The 17,619-nt window shown below is 35.9% G+C and overlaps 1 protein-coding gene across 1 annotated transcript in view; it reads left to right on the top strand.

Moving 5' to 3' along the window:
- Positions 1-17,619, top strand: part of col6a1 (collagen, type VI, alpha 1) — a 33,163-nt gene that overhangs the window by 415 nt on the left and 15,129 nt on the right. Inside the window, exons 2-25 of the mRNA XM_079597117.1 lie at positions 1,190-1,319; positions 2,358-2,558; positions 2,652-2,811; positions 3,806-3,919; positions 4,517-4,537; positions 4,633-4,653; positions 4,745-4,789; positions 4,900-4,953; positions 6,263-6,307; positions 6,415-6,441; positions 6,584-6,610; positions 6,701-6,745; positions 7,916-7,969; positions 9,210-9,272; positions 10,251-10,313; positions 10,501-10,554; positions 10,684-10,719; positions 10,871-10,933; positions 12,264-12,326; positions 15,293-15,355; positions 15,458-15,520; positions 15,615-15,665; positions 15,760-15,795; positions 16,786-16,848. Coding sequence (XP_079453243.1) covers positions 1,190-1,319; positions 2,358-2,558; positions 2,652-2,811; positions 3,806-3,919; positions 4,517-4,537; positions 4,633-4,653; positions 4,745-4,789; positions 4,900-4,953; positions 6,263-6,307; positions 6,415-6,441; positions 6,584-6,610; positions 6,701-6,745; positions 7,916-7,969; positions 9,210-9,272; positions 10,251-10,313; positions 10,501-10,554; positions 10,684-10,719; positions 10,871-10,933; positions 12,264-12,326; positions 15,293-15,355; positions 15,458-15,520; positions 15,615-15,665; positions 15,760-15,795; positions 16,786-16,848 — 1,562 coding nt within the window. The remainder of the gene's footprint in view (positions 1-1,189; positions 1,320-2,357; positions 2,559-2,651; positions 2,812-3,805; positions 3,920-4,516; positions 4,538-4,632; positions 4,654-4,744; positions 4,790-4,899; positions 4,954-6,262; positions 6,308-6,414; positions 6,442-6,583; positions 6,611-6,700; positions 6,746-7,915; positions 7,970-9,209; positions 9,273-10,250; positions 10,314-10,500; positions 10,555-10,683; positions 10,720-10,870; positions 10,934-12,263; positions 12,327-15,292; positions 15,356-15,457; positions 15,521-15,614; positions 15,666-15,759; positions 15,796-16,785; positions 16,849-17,619) is intronic.

The raw sequence follows: 17,619 nt of genomic DNA, 5'->3' as shown, positions 1-17,619 counted from the left end.
ACATACTACCTATGTGGATTCTTAACATATGTAACGTTTGCTCTTTTGCTATAATAAACATAGCAAAGTTATAATAGTTTGTAAAGAGGTATAGGCTAAATCGTATTGTATAGTAGGCAATAGTATTGACTGGGATGGTAGTATATTAAGGTAGTGAGTTATTGAGTTACAATATACAATAGTAGGCTAGCAACTTACAGAATGAATGACATTATTTGATCCCTTGCAAAATTACGCATCCATCTATCCAGACATGCATGAGGATGTTTGAGTTGGGATGCTGCTTTTTTTTTTTTTTTTTTTTTTTACAGTAGGCTATATTCAGCGGATTATTATGCTTTAATGCATCAAAAAAATATGCTTCAATGTGACTGAAATCGGGACAGTGAGTTATAGATTCAGCAGATGCTCTGGAATTGATGATTTTTTTAGATGCAACTTGTTTTTGAAGAAAACTTGTGCTCTCTAAGCACGAAAGGCCTTGGTTTAGGCCACATTCATGGACTTTTCATAACTGTGCTTAATTTGGTAAATATAAGATTAAATAGTTACTTTAATGTTTATCTGAAGAAAGTTAATCTGGTTGGACTGTCCCAGATTGATTTGAAAGTTTGAAGATTTTATTAGGTGAACAGTTTATCATGGCATTGTTGCAGTTACACACACCATACATCTGGATACATCTGTACATGCATGTATACTGTATCTCAGATACTACCATATTCAAATTACCTGTAATGTCACATGACTGCATGGTTTAGGTCAGGTGATGCAAATTTCTCACATGTCCAAAATTGACGATGGAGCGTCAAGTTTATCATCCACCAATAGGGGGAGCTCATCATTATTTTTCCAAACTAACCACACATGTAACTATCACGATTAGGAAGTGGAGATAAAAGTGAGTAAACATTAAAAAGTGAATTTGTGTTGTTACACCCATTCACACCCTATAACAAACGTTTTATGTACTTTATTTTACCTCAGAATGCAGCATAATGAACACGAGAATGCATTGCTACTGTTTACATAAACATTTACATGCAAACTCACATTTAAGCATTTTATACTTCTCCTGAAGTCATGACTGTAATTTTGATAGACTAGACCTGTAAAGCACATACAGTAAGAGCATTGATTTTTTTTAAACCACATATGATTTTGTGTTTTTACTTCTGTCTTCCTGCAGAGTGTCCTGTGGATTTGTTCTTTGTGTTGGACACATCTGAAAGTGTGGCCCTCAGAGCCAAACCTCCAGAGTTCTACATCAACCAGATCAAGAGCTTCACTAAGCTCTTCATCGATGAGCTGAAAGACCAGTATGCTATGTCTTGACCAATATATTTTATACATTTTTATTAGATCATTTGATCATATAGCCTATTTATCACATATTTTATCATATCATATCTTTGTCATATCTATATTCGTTTAAAGTGGTCCTATTATGCTTTTTTTAGTGTGTTATGTTGCTGTTTGAGCATGAAAAAGGTCTGCAAAGTTACAAAGCACAAAGTCCATTTCAAGGGGAGTTATTCTCTATATCAGTGCACATAGTTTCTGAACTCCCTAAAACGTCAGGATTGTAGTCTTGAGTTTTCATCCGGGAACGTACACGTCAAAATTTTCCTCATTAAAATAATCCCTGCCCAAGGCATTCTCAAACTAAAGGGGACAAGGCCTGGTTGAGTTGCGTTAGAAGTGTGTTATCGTAAGGGGCGTGACATTTCAGAAATGTGCTCTAAGCGGTTAACCAATCACAACACACTGGTCCAGCCGACCAATCGGAGCACATTGCTCTTTTCGGAAGGAGGGGCTTCATAGAGACATTAGATGTGTTCGACTTTAAGCGGTGCTGCGCAGACTGATCGTGTGTGACATCAAAGTACCACAAGAGTGATTGGAGAGAAGACGACTCCGTTAGTTTTCAAATCGCTCTCATGATACTTTGATGTCATACACCGATCGGTCTGTGCAGCGCAGCCTTCAAGTCGAACACACCTAGGAACTAAACAGAGCGTTACTGACAGACTGGGAAGAGAAGTGCTGCAAAAATGTAAAATGTGTGAAAATTTTGTTTTTTAAGCATTCAAGCATTAAAACCTATTCTAGTAGACCACAAAACAAAATCAAGACTCTGAAAAAGGGCATAATAGGTCTCCTTTAAAGGCGCACAGAGTAAACCCGGCCATATTGAGATCACATGATCAGGCCAACTCATATCATGTACTTTTTTGTAAGTGCATTGACACCGATAACTGAATTTCTTTAAATTGCGTGCACCTTTAACAGTAAGTTTACATATATTTTTACTTTAATGCTTTGCTGCAAATGTAATTTGATTATGTTGTTGACAGGCGACAGCCTTGTGGTCGTGATGTGACGTGGAACTCAGGAGCGCTGCACTACAGTGACGACACCGAGCTGGTGATGGAATTAGTTGACCTGAACACAAAACGCGCTGACCTGAAGGCTGCCATAGACAAAATCAAATACATAGGCAAAGGAACGTACACCGACTGTGCCATCAAGGAGGGCATCGCTGAGCTGCTTCGAGCGTATGTTCATTTTGGCATTATTTGAAACTGCATATGCATTTTAAAATACATAAAAACATACATACATACATACATACATACATCTGCTTGCAGGGGCTCCCACTATCATGAGAATAAGTACATTGTGGTGGTCACGGATGGTCACCCTGTGACCGGCTACAAGGAGCCATGTGGTGGGATCCAGGAGGCTGCCAATGAAGCACGACAACACGCCATCAAAGTGTTCGCTGTGGCCATCTTACCTGACCAGGAGGTACTATACATAAAATAAATGCTACTTCAATCTGAAGTGAATTGCATTATGTTTTCTGACATGCATATCATTTATGGAAACAAAGACTTTTTAAGTGGATACTATATGACTTTACTTGAAAACCATTGTGCATGAAAAGTATCCTCCAAACTGCCTGATTTATATTATACTCAAATCAGGCAAGTGCTCTTTCAAAATGGCAAGCTTCAATCTGATTGGCTGGATTTTAAATTTCAGGGAATGAATGTGCACTTCACTTAAACAAATTTTTTAAATTACATATAAAAAAGGTTGTATTTATTTATAGTTCCTACAATAAGTGCTTAGACTACCTTTTTTGCCAAAGTTTACAAGGTGCACGCCATTTAATGTTTGAAAAATATTTAAGATTTTGGTTACACTTTATTTTGATAGTCCACTTTGGACAGACATTCTACTAACTTTGCATCTACATGTTAGCTAACTCTTATTAAAGTATTAGTAGGCTGTTAAGTTAGGGTTAGTAGACATATACTTGCAATGTCAGTAGAATGTCGGTTGGGGGACCAAAACATATTATACAGACAAACTATTCTACTGATTGGTAGTTGACATGTACTGTAGTTGCAATGCTACTTTTAGTTAGTAGAATGTCTAAAGTGGACTAAGTGTTACCAAGATTTTTATTTGAAACAATTAATAGCAAGTAGACCATATCTATCTATCTATCTATCTATCTATCTATCTATCTATCTATCTATCTATCTATCTATCTATCTATCTATCTATCTATCTATCTATCTATCTATCTATCTATCTATCTATCTATCTATCTATCTATCTAATAATAATAAGCAGCAATGTGGAGTAGTTTATGCCGATGGCCAACAGTCTGACCACACAAGACTTCTACATAAAGTGATGCTTTTTATGAGAAAGCGAATTTTTTTTCTCATGCAGATGTATTTGGACAAGCCATAATGTTTCCCTTTTCTTTCAACTCTATTCTTCCCAGGACACCAGACTGTCTGTTATTGCCACAAATGTGAACTACAGACAGAACTTCACCGCTGCAGACAACTCCCGCTCCACACAACTGAGCACTATACGCTCCATCGTCAACATAATTGTGAGTGTCGTAACTCAAACGCACCACAACGAGGATGTTCATGTGGTTTTCCTGAGGATTTATGAGTCAGACTGGCCTAAACACATATAGAATTGGTTTTGCATAAAGAAAAATAATTAAGAATTTACTTGAAATTGCATGATTGAATATTTTTTTAAGAAAAATTGCATTGGCATAGACCTGTGTGTACATTGTGTGCCTTGAGCTATAAACACTATACCATTCAAAATTAAAAATGGTTTTATTTAGAAAACAGTTATTTTAAATTGTAATGATATTTCACAATATACATTTTTTTTCTGTATTTTTGGTCAAATAAATGCTGCTTTGATGAGCATAAGATTCTTTTTTTCACCCACAGCGTTTCAACTCTAGCGTATATTACTAAAATTAATTCTACTTTATAGGCTTAATGCATTTATTTGTTTATTAATACAGATTTCTTTAAACTCATGAGCTCAACAGAGGGAATTCCAACCACTGAACTTTATCTGTGCGCCATCAATAATGGCAGCCATTGTAACATTTGAGCTCATGCCAATTGTGTGTAGATTTTTCTAATGTTGTCCTCTTCCCTTTTTTTCCTTTTAATTCTAGACAAATGAAACAAAGGATGTGGTATGTTGCTTTCCCATAGCTTTTGCACTTTTGCATAAAATACCTTTATTTTGTGCATTACTAAATTATTTTTGTTTTATAAATCTTTCCTTCAGTGCTGCTCCTTTGACTGCAACGTAAGTGATATTACTTGTCTAACCCATTTAAACAAGTCGTTATGGATATTTGTCGTCATGTTTCTAACTGTTTCATGCAATATCTTCACAGGCCCCTGGAGGCACTCAGGGACCCGCTGGAGACCCAGGACAAAGAGTAAGTATTAATAAAATAGATTTTTATGTTGCCTCTCCATCCATCTACAAATATTCATGTTTAATTCACTCTCAGCATGCACAGGGGTCTAACCTTTCCTTTTCCTGCAGGGAGAGACTGGAAGACCAGGCATGCCGGGAGAGAAAGGAAATGTTGGCTCTCCGGTAAGCATCTGCTATCTGCTTTTGCTAGATAAATGCCCTTATATATAAATATATATATATATAATTGCAGAATGTACATAACAAGACTGGGAACAGTCAACAATGTAAGACACTTCCATTGAGACTAACACAGAGTTCGAGTTTAAGAAGAAAAAAAAAGAAAAAAACAAGGAGGAGGAAAGAGGAGCTAGGATGAAGACAAACAGCTAGCCGATATAGACCTCAAATAAAAAACTACTAAAATAGTTCATATTTTTGACAGAGATAAACATAAAGTTTCAGACTTTCTATTATGTTTTTTGAAACATTTGAAACAAACTCACATAGAAATATGTTAAAGAAGGGCTTACATTTTTTCCATTTACAAGTATGGATATGATATTTTCCTATCAATAAAACAAAATGTACACCATCAAAGAAGAGTGAATTTAAATCACACTTAAAAAAGAGCACATCTTGTTGGGTTATAGGAGGAATTGTCTCCATTTTGACTGACAACCAGCTATATCAAACCAAAATTTACAAGTAACCTCACAGTAAAATAATAGGTGATCAATTGTTTCAGAAAAAGTGCATTCCTCCCCGCATAAATTCGCTGAAGAGCAGTAAATGTGACCACACCTTAAGTCTATACAGCTGTCATTTAAAAAGTGCATTGTATGTGCTAATTAACGTGCTGATTAATACTTTTCACATGGCTATGAGATCATTGTGTCTAATAAATGTTCCATGATGTGTCCCCGGATCTCGTTGTTGAGAATCCAAACAAAGCAAAACCCTCGACTGACCCCGAGGTCCTGCATCTTTCATCTTCTGCAGCTGTTACAATTTCAATGACCTTTCAAAATGAGTTTTTGGACTTTCTGTCTACCACATGCACACAATTTTTCGATGTTTGTAAGGATGTTTTTAGATATTTGGCCCTCATGAGTATCATAAAAGAAGCACACACACACTTGCAAACATCCAGCTAAGCTATTAAACAGCATATGGTGACCGAGCCAGCTATTCTATTATTTTACAGTGAATGCTGATTTTGTAGACAAAACAATAATTACAGCGTACAGTTGACTCTAAAAGGCCCTGTAGGAATTGTTTCTTGAAGATACGATCTTGATTACATTATCCGACCTTTTTCCTTGTTTATTCTCACGCCAGGTCTGTTAATATGTTCACTAGTAGTTTGGGGGGATCTTAATAGGGGTTGAGGGGGCGTCCAAATGCCTCTCTATTAGTTATTTATACCACAACCACATTGCAAAACTCTTTTTGGCATTCTCTCTGATCTTTGCTCTACTTCTCCTATTAGGGAAATACTGGTGATCCCGGGCCAGTCGGTTACCAAGGAATGAAGGTCTGTCTTCCGCTCTCTCTCACAAATATTTACATTCTGTTTATATTACAGTTGATTTGTGCACTCTTGCTGAAGTGATAATCTATACTATTTTCCTTTCCTTCCAGGGAGACCAAGGAATAAAAGGTGATAAGGTAAAAGAGACAGAGCTTCCTTGCTGATTCAACGGACATTTTTATTCAAAGCACATTCCAACAGTCTGCAGTTGATTATTTGATCTCATAATTCATTCTAGAACTGCTAAGCGTCTCTAACACACTCTTGTTTTATCCGCAGGGAGATAGAGGTCATAAAGGCTTCAAGGTGAGCTTATTTATTATTCTCTTTAATTATGTAGTTTTGCCAATCAGAAGTTTTCTATCATGCTGAATTGAATCTCAATCCTACTTTTAGGGAGACAAAGGTTTCAGTGGTCTTGATGGCATCGATGGACGTAAGGTAAGTGCTCATGTCCTCTTCTTATGTGACACAAATCATTATTTTAAAGGGGAAATTCTGTATCCTTTACCAATGAAACACAAAAGGAGAAATTGTGTACAATGTTTGCCGCTATTTTCTGTTCTATTGAGTTTAGAACTGTCAAGATCTAAAAATGACAAATAAACACCATAAAGGTGTGTGATTAAAATGGTCTATACACTCCCCAAATAACCTTTCTTGTAACAGTTACTAAAAGAACAATTTTTTTTCTATGTGTGAAGAAAATGTTAATAGTCTAAAGAAGAAGGTTTGTAAAGGTTCTTCATGGAACCTTCGATGGCAATAAGGAAACTTACATTTTTAAGAGTGTATGACTACATAAAAAAAAAAAAAAAAGAAGTGAGACAAAACTGAAAATTAGGCTATTTAAATCTAAAATTAGTTTTCGCATCTTTTTCGTTATTCGTGTTCATGTACATTCACTCGCCTGGTCTGATGTCAGTGGCGATTGCTCACAAGGATGTTTTAATGTTCTGCACAATATCTCCTTTTGTGTTCCACACAAGTTAAACGTGAAATATTCCTATCGTAACTGCCTATAAAATTATGTTTAATACACTGCTTTTAGATTTGACATAATTTTTCTCTCTTTCCTGTGCTGCTTTCTCTGGCATCCTGTGTCAGATTTAACAGTATGTGAACAAAAGATACAGAAAACTCTGCATGGCTGTCTGTCCATTTCTGCTTTGTCTCTTTTTAAGTGTGTCTGCCGTTTGGGGAAAAAGCCTAGTCTTGTGTCTCTTCCCTTGGCTTTACTTGGTCTTCATCCTTTAGTTGTTTTGCTCCTCAATTAGTTCTCAGCATGTACTGTAACTCTTTTCAGGGCATTTGTTTCACTCAACAAATCACTGTGCCTTGTCTTTATTCCCTCATCTGCACATGAAACATCTCAACTCACAGTAAAACTTTATCATGTGGTGTGATTTACGACACGTAATTTCTTTCTGTTGTTATTTTCCGTCTCTAGATTGCATGCAGTCTTGTTTTGAAAGATCTTTTTCCTCTGTATGTCTTCACTGTTTCTTAGTTCGATGTCACCCTCGACATAATTAAATGCAGTTCAAGGTGTTTGACTCCCACCATGAAGAAGAGTGTTTATGTTTTGTGTGTTTGTATTATATTTCATAGGGTGAGCCGGGATATTCTGGCCTTCCAGGCTGCAAAGGGTCACCAGGGCCAGATGTAAGTATCACTGTTGCCTCTCAAAAGGATGTCAAATAATGAACAGAATTGAATGACTGGTTAATGCACCACATTTACTTATGGCTATATTATAATATTAATATTCTGGTTACTAATTTAAATGCTTTATAATATAATCTGTATAAAGGAAAGATTGGTAAAGGATGGTTGCAATCCTCTTGGAATTGCGTGGAGTTGAAGGAAAAATTTGTTTTATTTACTGTGAAAACATCTAAATATCTTTTAAATGATTTAAAAAAATATACCAGTGAAACAAACACCCTATTGTATAGGTTACATTAGGTTTATAATTTAAACAATAATAAAAAATAAAATGTTAATGCTAATTTTTCAATGGTGTGAGAATAATACTCTTGTTATTCTAATCCTAGATTTGACATATTCATGTTCTGTATATTCAAGATACATTGAAATAAAACAAGTCTTAATGTCTTAAAACGATCTTGTTTGGTAATAGTAATTATAAGACAATTATTTTTATCAAAGCGATATGTACAATCTATTATCTTTTTAGTTTCTTGTACCGTTAAATGTATTAGTGTCACATTTGTTGATGGCAATATGCATATGGAGATTATATGTAGATGAGGTCATGCATAATAAAAACACAGTGTAAGCACCATATATGGTTATTTTGGCAGTCATAAGGTGGGGATTTACACTTGCACATGTATGTTAATAGTCAATCTGCTAACTGGAAATCTATTACACCAGTTTTTTTCATGTTTCTGGACTTTATTTTCATGTTTCAAGCATTGTTTGCTTGTTCACATCATATTACTTTGATCCAGATACATTGGAGCTTCTGTTGATCCAGATGCATTTGAAATTCTCCCAAGTTATAGATCCACATGTTTAGATATCAGAATCTAATTGGATGAGAAAATGGATATCGCTCTACTATAAAACATCACCTCAATAGGACTGCAGATGCTCCCGCCCCTTTGAGCAATGTTCATTGGCTGCGTGATGTGTCAATCAGTTTTATGAGCGGCTGTTTCCACTCCAGCCTGCATCTGGAGACCAGGACAGGGGATGTTTCCCTCTTGAGCAGCCAAACACTTACCAAATTTGACATCCAAACTGCTCTCAGAACTCTCAGAGTGTTTGCACTTCGTTTAGATTCTGTAGTAAAGAATATACTAAACAAAAAGTAGGATATATGGTTGTATGTTCTTCTTCTGTATTTATAAATAAACCTTTTTATTTCATATTGTAGGGCTTGCAAGGAGAAGCAGGTCCTAAAGGAGACCCCGGCCAATATGGAACCAAAGGAGAAAGAGTAAGGAATGAAAATTAGTCTCAAAATTTAGAGCATGCTGGAACCTATGATCAGACAGCAATAAGAGTTAATATCTCAGTATTAACTCTATCTCAGTATATAAATATATAATTCATGACAGATACCTTAAATATATTTTTAATATCTGTCCATCCAATATCAATATCCATCTCTGAGGTTTCTCTTTTAGAGCTCAGTAGAGTTTGAGTTCTTAGATATGTTTCATTTAAGTGTTACATTTGTTTTTAAACTCTCCTAAAGTTGCCTATTTATTTTCAGGATAAATAAAATAGAAATAAATAATACAATATTTGCATACAGTATACACTACCTGTAATGTTTTTGAAAAGAAGTATCTTATGTTCACCAAGGCAGCATTTATTTGATCAAACATACAGTGAAAACAGTAATATTGTGAAATACTGTTACAATTTATCTGGTTTCTATTTTAATATATTTTAAGATGTAATTTATTCCTGTGATGGCAACACTACATTTTCAGCATAATTTCTCCAGTCTTCAGTGAAGACATCATGAAAACAGTTGTGCAGCTTTTTATGAAAACCATTATTCGTTTTTTTTTTTTTTTTTTTTCACAATTCTTGATGAATAGAAACTAAAGTCTTTACTTGCTAGTTTTGATCAATTAAACGCATTCTTGCTGAATAAAAGTTCTTGCCTTAGGAGCATTTGATGGGAAATATGAGTTCATACTGAGATCTCTGACTTTTGATCGCAGGCTTTATTTTGACAAATCTGCGCACAATCTGAGACATTTTCTCAGGAGACATGAAATTATTGGATCTTTTTCTCAGAAAAAAAAACATCTGAGAAGATCGAGACTTGAGCAAAAGTCTCCATTTGCTCTACATTTATTTACCAGTTCTATCTTAGAGAGATATCATTTGTAATACTGTATATGCTTTTTGAGTAATTTCCAGCAGTAAAACATAATTAAACTTCGTTTCTTGTTTTCAGGGAGATCCTGGTAAAGATGGTGAAGCAGGAAGACCTGGAAACTACGGACCTTCAGGTGCCAAGGTACAAAGGAACATGATGTATTGATGTCTTTTACATCATGATTTTATTTGGCTGGTAAATGTTACAATATAGGTTTGTTCTGTTTCACTACTGGTGGTGTTTAACTTTATACAGAATGGGTCTTTACAGTATAACTAGTTTTCAAAGGACACTGGCCTATCTGCAATCCCTCTGCTTGTTGTTTTAGGGAGACAGGGGTCCTCGTGGTGTCAATGGTGATAAAGGCGAGAGAGGAGAAGATGTAAGTGTTTTCATGCTTTTTTTTTACCTTATCAAAGGCTGGGATTCTACACATGCAATGTACTTATGGTTGACAGATGTGACTTTACTGTTATCTAATGGTTTCTTCCATGTCTTGTTCTGTTTTCAGGGACCAACAGGACCAAACGGCCCAAGCGGAGACAGAGTAATCAAACATTAATGTTTACTTCTGTTCTTGTAGCTTGTAATGTGAATGGTTGTGTTTTATGCTGTTTGCAAATGGGGGTCCTTTTGCATTTTTACATTTGAGGGTAAAGATATGCAGATGGTCTGAACAGATGTTTTTTCTGTTGTAGGGCACACCTGGTGAAAAAGGTGAACAAGGTTCCCGTGGGAACAGAGGGCCCAGAGGCGAGCTTGTGAGTATCCATCTTATTTTTAATGTATGAACAGGCACGGCCACTTCTAGTTATTTTAGCTGTAAAAAAAAATTAAGTTGCTAAGTTATTTACCCATAACAACTAATGAGTCGGAAACCTCACACATTCACAGAAAATAGCTTACTTCCGTGTTGTGGAATAAGGTGGATATGAGAAAATATCCCACAATGCATCTTTTCCAAACACAAAGTTAAAAACCCTCCTAGTAATTTAAATGCAACCTAAAATGACATTTGAAAGCCATTTCATTTAAAGGTGCAGTAAGTGATTTCTGAGAATCATTGTTAAACACTGCTAATATTTGAAATCAACCCAAACAAACACACCCCTCCAATTCATTGATTCGCCCACAAAAGGCACGGACAAACAATGCAAGGGTGGATGTCTCTTTATTATACCTGAAGCAAAGCAAAATAAAGCTTTGCGAAAAATAAAGCGAAGATGACAGATGAATGACAAGGAAGAACAAAAAATGAACATAGTACAAGAGTTCGTTGTAAGTCGCCAGCAACACACACTCAAAACCAATGTTACTCACGAATGGAGCAGAGACAACACAAACTCAGTGTCCGTTTTCAGGCCTTCCCGCTTCAATCTCTCCTTTTCTCTTTTGTAATGTCTCTCAGCCATCTCTCTTTCATCAGTCTTTTTTCAAATCTCCCTCTTTTTCACTCTCTCTCCTCCTCCATCATGAGTGGACACGCCCCCTGCTGCTGATTGGCTACAAGTTTGTTGTGGTGCTCAGTCCGATCCTCTTTTTTCAAGTTTTTTTTTTTTTATCGCTTACTGCCCCTTTAACACTTTCCCCTTCTTTTCACAGTTTATATTTTATTGAAACGTGCAAATTAATCACACACAAGAAAATAAATCGGTTTTATTTTGATTTCATGTTGACTTAAAGGATACTGTATTCTCACTGATGAGTGAAATGGCTCTGGTGACTCTCTTGTTAATCAAATACACATTTTTATAAGTTAAACATATCTGACATGCAATATATTATCCACAGATGTACATAATTTCAGTTTCAAACAAATTCATTAGATATTAAGTGTGCATGTTCTGTTCTGTAAATTACTTTGACAACTTAAGCCTTTAGTATTTATGCATAATATATAATCAAATATTTTGAAGTCAAGACACCTTTATTTATATAGCGCTTATACAATACAGATTGTTTCAAACCAGCTTCACAGTAATAATAAACAGTGGTAATGTTGCAAAGTTCTTCAATTATGAAACAAACTCATTTCCAATATAAAAAAAGATTGATAGAATTGAAGTTAATGTGTACTATTAACTCTGACAGGGTGAACCTGGGCCCCGGGGTGAGCCAGGACGTGAGGGATCATCTGGGCCAAACGGAGACCCGGTGAGTGACGAAAACCATCATGACTTGTTTATAGCAGATTTTGAGTATGTAAGATTGTGTAAAGTGCTTTAGGATTACCCTGCCTGAACTGAGACATTGCAAGATTTCAAATCACAAACCTCGATCATTTTATCATATTTATCCGCTTCCTTAAATGTTAGTCCAGAACTATACATTGCAGAATTGTGTAGTATGTAAGACCTTACACTAGAGCTTGAACATGCATGAAAGCTTATGACCTCAGGACACAGGCATTCTGAGAGGCCCTCTGAAATCTCTGAGATCATTGGACCTCTGGGCTGTGTTAGAAAGTAACTTGAGGAACAAAGACATACGTCTAGTGGTTCCACCATTTGTGATGTTTTGGGCAGGGGGAGGAGAAAGAACAAAAGATATATAAGTTCCCAAGGTCAGATGGACTCCAGATGGACGTTGGTAGACCGGCCGGGCGAGGTCAAACATGAGCAGCAGATACAGTTCAACAGATGTATTTCAATACCTAAAAATATACAAATGTTCTTCCCTGACAGAAATATATTACACTTTGTGTAGTAAAAGATGGCGTCATTTTAGGATGTAGGCTCGGCTGAGTGTCTGAGACTCATTAAGTTCCTCCATCCAGGCCATAATCACATAAAACAACGTAGATTATTTTAAATTAAAGAGCACTAGTGATAGAGTGTCCTCTCGTAAATAATAAAGAAAAGAGTTTAGAAAAGCAATGGAATACATTTAAGTGTTCATAGTATGCATAACCAATAATGGAAGACCTTTTGGAAGCCCATTACATAAATAAAAACTATGCAAATAAGAAATTATGCTAAAAAGTTATAATTATGTTATAAAAAGTCAAAATTATGACATAAAAGGTTGGCCCAAACACAAAGCAGAGGGGTCTTATATTACTCTAAATTATTTTGCAATAATGCCCGTCTGACTGTTAATTATCCAACTTATCACACAGTATATGTATAAATAAATAAATACATAAATGGATATGATTTTAAATTAATGATATTTTTTTTTTTTTTTTTTTAGTGCAAAAAAAAGTGTCAGCTATTCCACTAATATCATAGGTACTTCTAAAAAAAAAGCAGGGACCACATGTATATATTGTGTTTAACTCAATATATTTTTTTAACCAATCAGAATAAAGAGTTTAACAATGGTGGTATAATGTTTTATATTTTATTTAATGCATCTCGTGTCAAATAAGCTAAGAATAAACAGCATCCTTTTTGTCTCAAACAAACCGGCTTGGATGGTTTTTAGGCGTTGAGTATGTAAGGTTGGAAATAATCCAAGATTATTTCAATGCAACAAAGACACTGCTTTTCATTAAGACATTTCCAGCATAGCGGTGATATGGGCCTGTGGGCCGGAGATTTGGGACAATGGGGGAAATTGTGATGAAAAGCAGTGTCTTTGTTGCATTGAAATAATCTTGGATTATTTCCAACCTTACAAGTAACATTCATTTGAATGCTTCAGGTTTAGAAAGGACATTGCGAGTGATTACTGCCAGATCTGACTCAAGATTTCCCAGCTGAAACAAGCTAATCTGCTGAGATTTTGACCTTGGATTCTTGCGGCTTACAACATCACCAGCTGCACCACAGAACTCCATGCATGCTAGGTCTGTCAGCACTTGACTTCTCTCTAAAGCACTTGTAAACTACCAGGCCAACTGCGAGCAGAAGAACAAATTTCCGATGCCTCTCAGGACTCTACATTTCCTGTGCAGCTTTGCGTGAGAGTGTTTGGAGCATGTGCGTGCAGAACGGTTCCTCAGCTTCATGGTTTTCTCAAAATCTGTTGTTTCTCAAAAACAGCCGATGCGCAGATGCGCAGCTTTTGCGCTTACCAGCGAATCACGAGTTTTAGTTTTTCCTTTTTTTATTAGTTTTGTCCTGCCAGAGGTATTTTCCAGTAGAGTTGAGTGGGTGGGATGGGAAAGAACCAAGTGTTCAAATAGGTGGAAATCTGGATGGGTTTCTGAAGTCATGAGCCACTGCTCTCTCAAAGCCTGCTTTTTTTACTGATTTAATTCACCCATGCGTCAGATTCTGCTCTCGGAAATGTAATGCTGCATTTAAAAAAATAAATAACCAAATAAAAAGTTTAATTTTTTACTGAGTCATTTACCAAAAGTATATTTTAAGGCGATGACTCAGATCTCCAAGGCCAGCAAAAAGCTAAACATTAGATAACTGTATGATTCCAATATGTGGTCATGTTGTCATGAATGGCTCTCTGTCTTCAGTGTCTACACCCTTGACTCTTAGTTAGACAATTACTGCAGTTTATGTTATTACATTCAGGAATATTGCATTCTAATGGCCCTCTACTCTGAAATGTATTTTTAATATATGAAATTAATCAAATAAATAATAAAATATTTGAATCGAAAATAAATCAATCAAATCAAACATATTGTTTTCATACAGTATATATAGTTATGGTCCAATTCAAACTATTAACTACGACTTTTGACTTATTAAACTCATAATAGTTAATAGTTAGTAAGGTAGTTAAGTTTCCGTATTGGTAGATTAAAGGATGTAGAATATGGTCATGCAGAAAAAGGCATTAATATGTGCTTTATAAGTACGAATAAACAGCCAATATCCTAGTAAAATGCATGTTAATAAGAAACAATTTAATAGTGAGATTTGGACACTAAACTAAAGTGTTACCAAATATATATATATATTCATATATCTGATAATTGTCTCGTTCTTCATACACTTCATACACATTTCACAATAATTTCACATTAAATTTGAAAATTGGTTTTGGTCAGTTTTTTTTGGCTGCTTTTCAGCTGGTAAGACTTGACCAAGTTTGACCAAGCTGGGAGACTAAAACCAGAAAACTAGTTTAGGCTGGTTTAGTATGTTTTTCCCCCAACAGAGGGATGCTTAAATATTCATGTCTTCAGGAATATAATTTCTAATTTCCAACAGGGCGCGCCAGGGAGGGCAGGGGCACCAGGTTACCGTGGCGATGAAGGTCTTGCTGGGCCAGAGGTGGGTAATGTTAACTAGTCTTGATTATCTGTCACCCTGACCTACAGTATTGTTGCATCTACAACTGATGTACATTTCCTATGTTGAATTTCTGTTCTTTAGGGAAATAAAGGGGTCAGAGGAATCAAAGGGGCCCCAGGAGACAGAGGCCTGATGGGAGAGAGGGTGAGTTAGTCCTGTTGGTCTTCAGAGTTAGTTTTAACTAAGCAAAGGCAGTTGTCCGTGGCTGTATCAACGTTTTTGTTTTTTACCTGCTCAGGGTGAAGATGGACCACAAGGAAATGGAACTGAAGGGTGCCATGGTTTCCAGGTAGAGTACCTCTCAATTGATTAAATATCTTACCCTAAAAAAATCATATTCAGTGTAGTATGTTTGTTTATATGCCTGTTTTGTATCATTTTAGGGTTATCCTGGCCCCAGGGGAGATTCAGGAGCACCTGTAAGTATCCTGGACCTTACAGAAGATCTCTATTTCAATAGAACCCAACATTAGTGTTCCCCATTTCTCCATTCCCCATTAGTAAAATCCCCATTTATTTATTTCACTGAGAAACTGATATTGAATGATAATGAGGAGCACCTTAGATTAGTTAAATTATGATATAAATGATTCCTAGTAAAGAACCATAATCCTGAAGAGTGATCCATTAATCAGATTTGCTGGTACAGCAAAATAGTAGGAATCTCCCACTGTCATACATCTTTGTGAATGATGTAACCAGATCTCCCTGCTCTCTCAAACTATTATATTTGAATATTTTTCATGAAACATGCTCATGCACATCAGTGACTTAATAATTAGTTAATATTTTATATTTTATAATATTGTTAAATAGTTATTTTTTATATATATACTTTATATTTATTGTTATGGGATGAGTAGTTAATTCCTTCATCAAAGACATCAAGACCATCAATTATTTTTTTTTAAAGTAATTAATTAATTAATTTAATTGGAAATGTCATATATCTTGGAGCGGTTTTATTTTAGAATCCCTATGGAGAAAATGACTTGGAAAAATCCTTTACCCTGCACTCCACAACTGAGCATATAGTTCACGTCTGTGGTTATCATGAAATTCAAAATGATTAAGTGATTACCTGTAAAAGATAGCCTCCATATGGAAAATTATGTTAATACTGAGAATGATTCATTTGATTTATTAGTGGTTTTATTAGCATGCCTAACTGTTGATTCACAAACGTTTAGATTCATTAGGGCTTAGTGCATATGTGTGTCCCAGCAGGGATTGTGTATCGCAATAGACACACAACAGCTGAATTTGCTCATCCACAGCAGATGTAAATCGTCTAGTCTGAGGCCAGACGTTACGAGGAGACGGTGGATGAGCTGACACAGCAAAGATAATTCATCTGACCTAATATCCCTCCTTCTTACTTGCACTTTCTTTAACTTCTCACTTTCAAGGGTGGAAAAGGAACCCCTGGACCCAAGGGAGATGATGGAGAGCCAGGTGACCCTGGAATAGATGTGAGTCATTGTAAATGCACTTGTGCTCATCACACTGTGTCACCCTATTTTCTTTTTCTCCCTTGTTTAGCTTTTTTATACATTTCTTCCCCTCTCAAGAGTTGTCCAAATCTTGCATAGCGCACATATCACTTTTCAGTTTTCCTTCTTCTGTTTTTCGTAAAATTCTTATCTTTTAAAGGAATGTTCTGGGTTCAATACAAGTAAAGCACTGTCGAAAGCACTATCACCAAAGGTTTAAAATCTGAGGTTGTAGTTCGGACTGCTTGTTTCGTTTGGTCCGGACCAAAGAGAAATAAATGTTTAGTCCTGGTCCACTCAGCATTCACATTGGCAATTTTACCACCAAACCTGAACCGAACCTTAAGACATAGAGATTAGGGCTTTGACTTTTGCCCCAAAATCATATTCAAAGTTTGTGTGTTTATTAATATTAATATTTGAATATTTATTAATAATATTTTGACCATTAAATGCCCTCAGTAAGACCTATATTGGTATCAAACTTAAGTTGTATATGTTCTGTCCACCAGAGGGCAATGTATCAGTCAATGACTACGTTTACATGCAGCCAATAACCCGTTCAAAACCGGAATATTAGCAATAACCCGGTCGCGCACGGCCATGTAAACACCGGCAAAAACCCGGATATGCTCATATCCCGGTTTTTAAAAACCGGGATATTATACCTGGGGTACCCCTTTTCTAACCCGAATATTTGGTCTTGTAAACGCGTTTCGGCATATCCCCTTCAAAATGTGTGTTCTGCGC

The sequence above is a fragment of the Phoxinus phoxinus genome, assembly GCF_949152265.1.
Source record: "Phoxinus phoxinus genome assembly, chromosome: 22".
Lineage (NCBI taxonomy): Eukaryota > Metazoa > Chordata > Actinopteri > Cypriniformes > Leuciscidae > Phoxinus > Phoxinus phoxinus.
The sequence above is the reverse complement of the archived record's forward strand: the minus strand, read 5'-3'. Positions and strand labels throughout refer to the sequence as shown.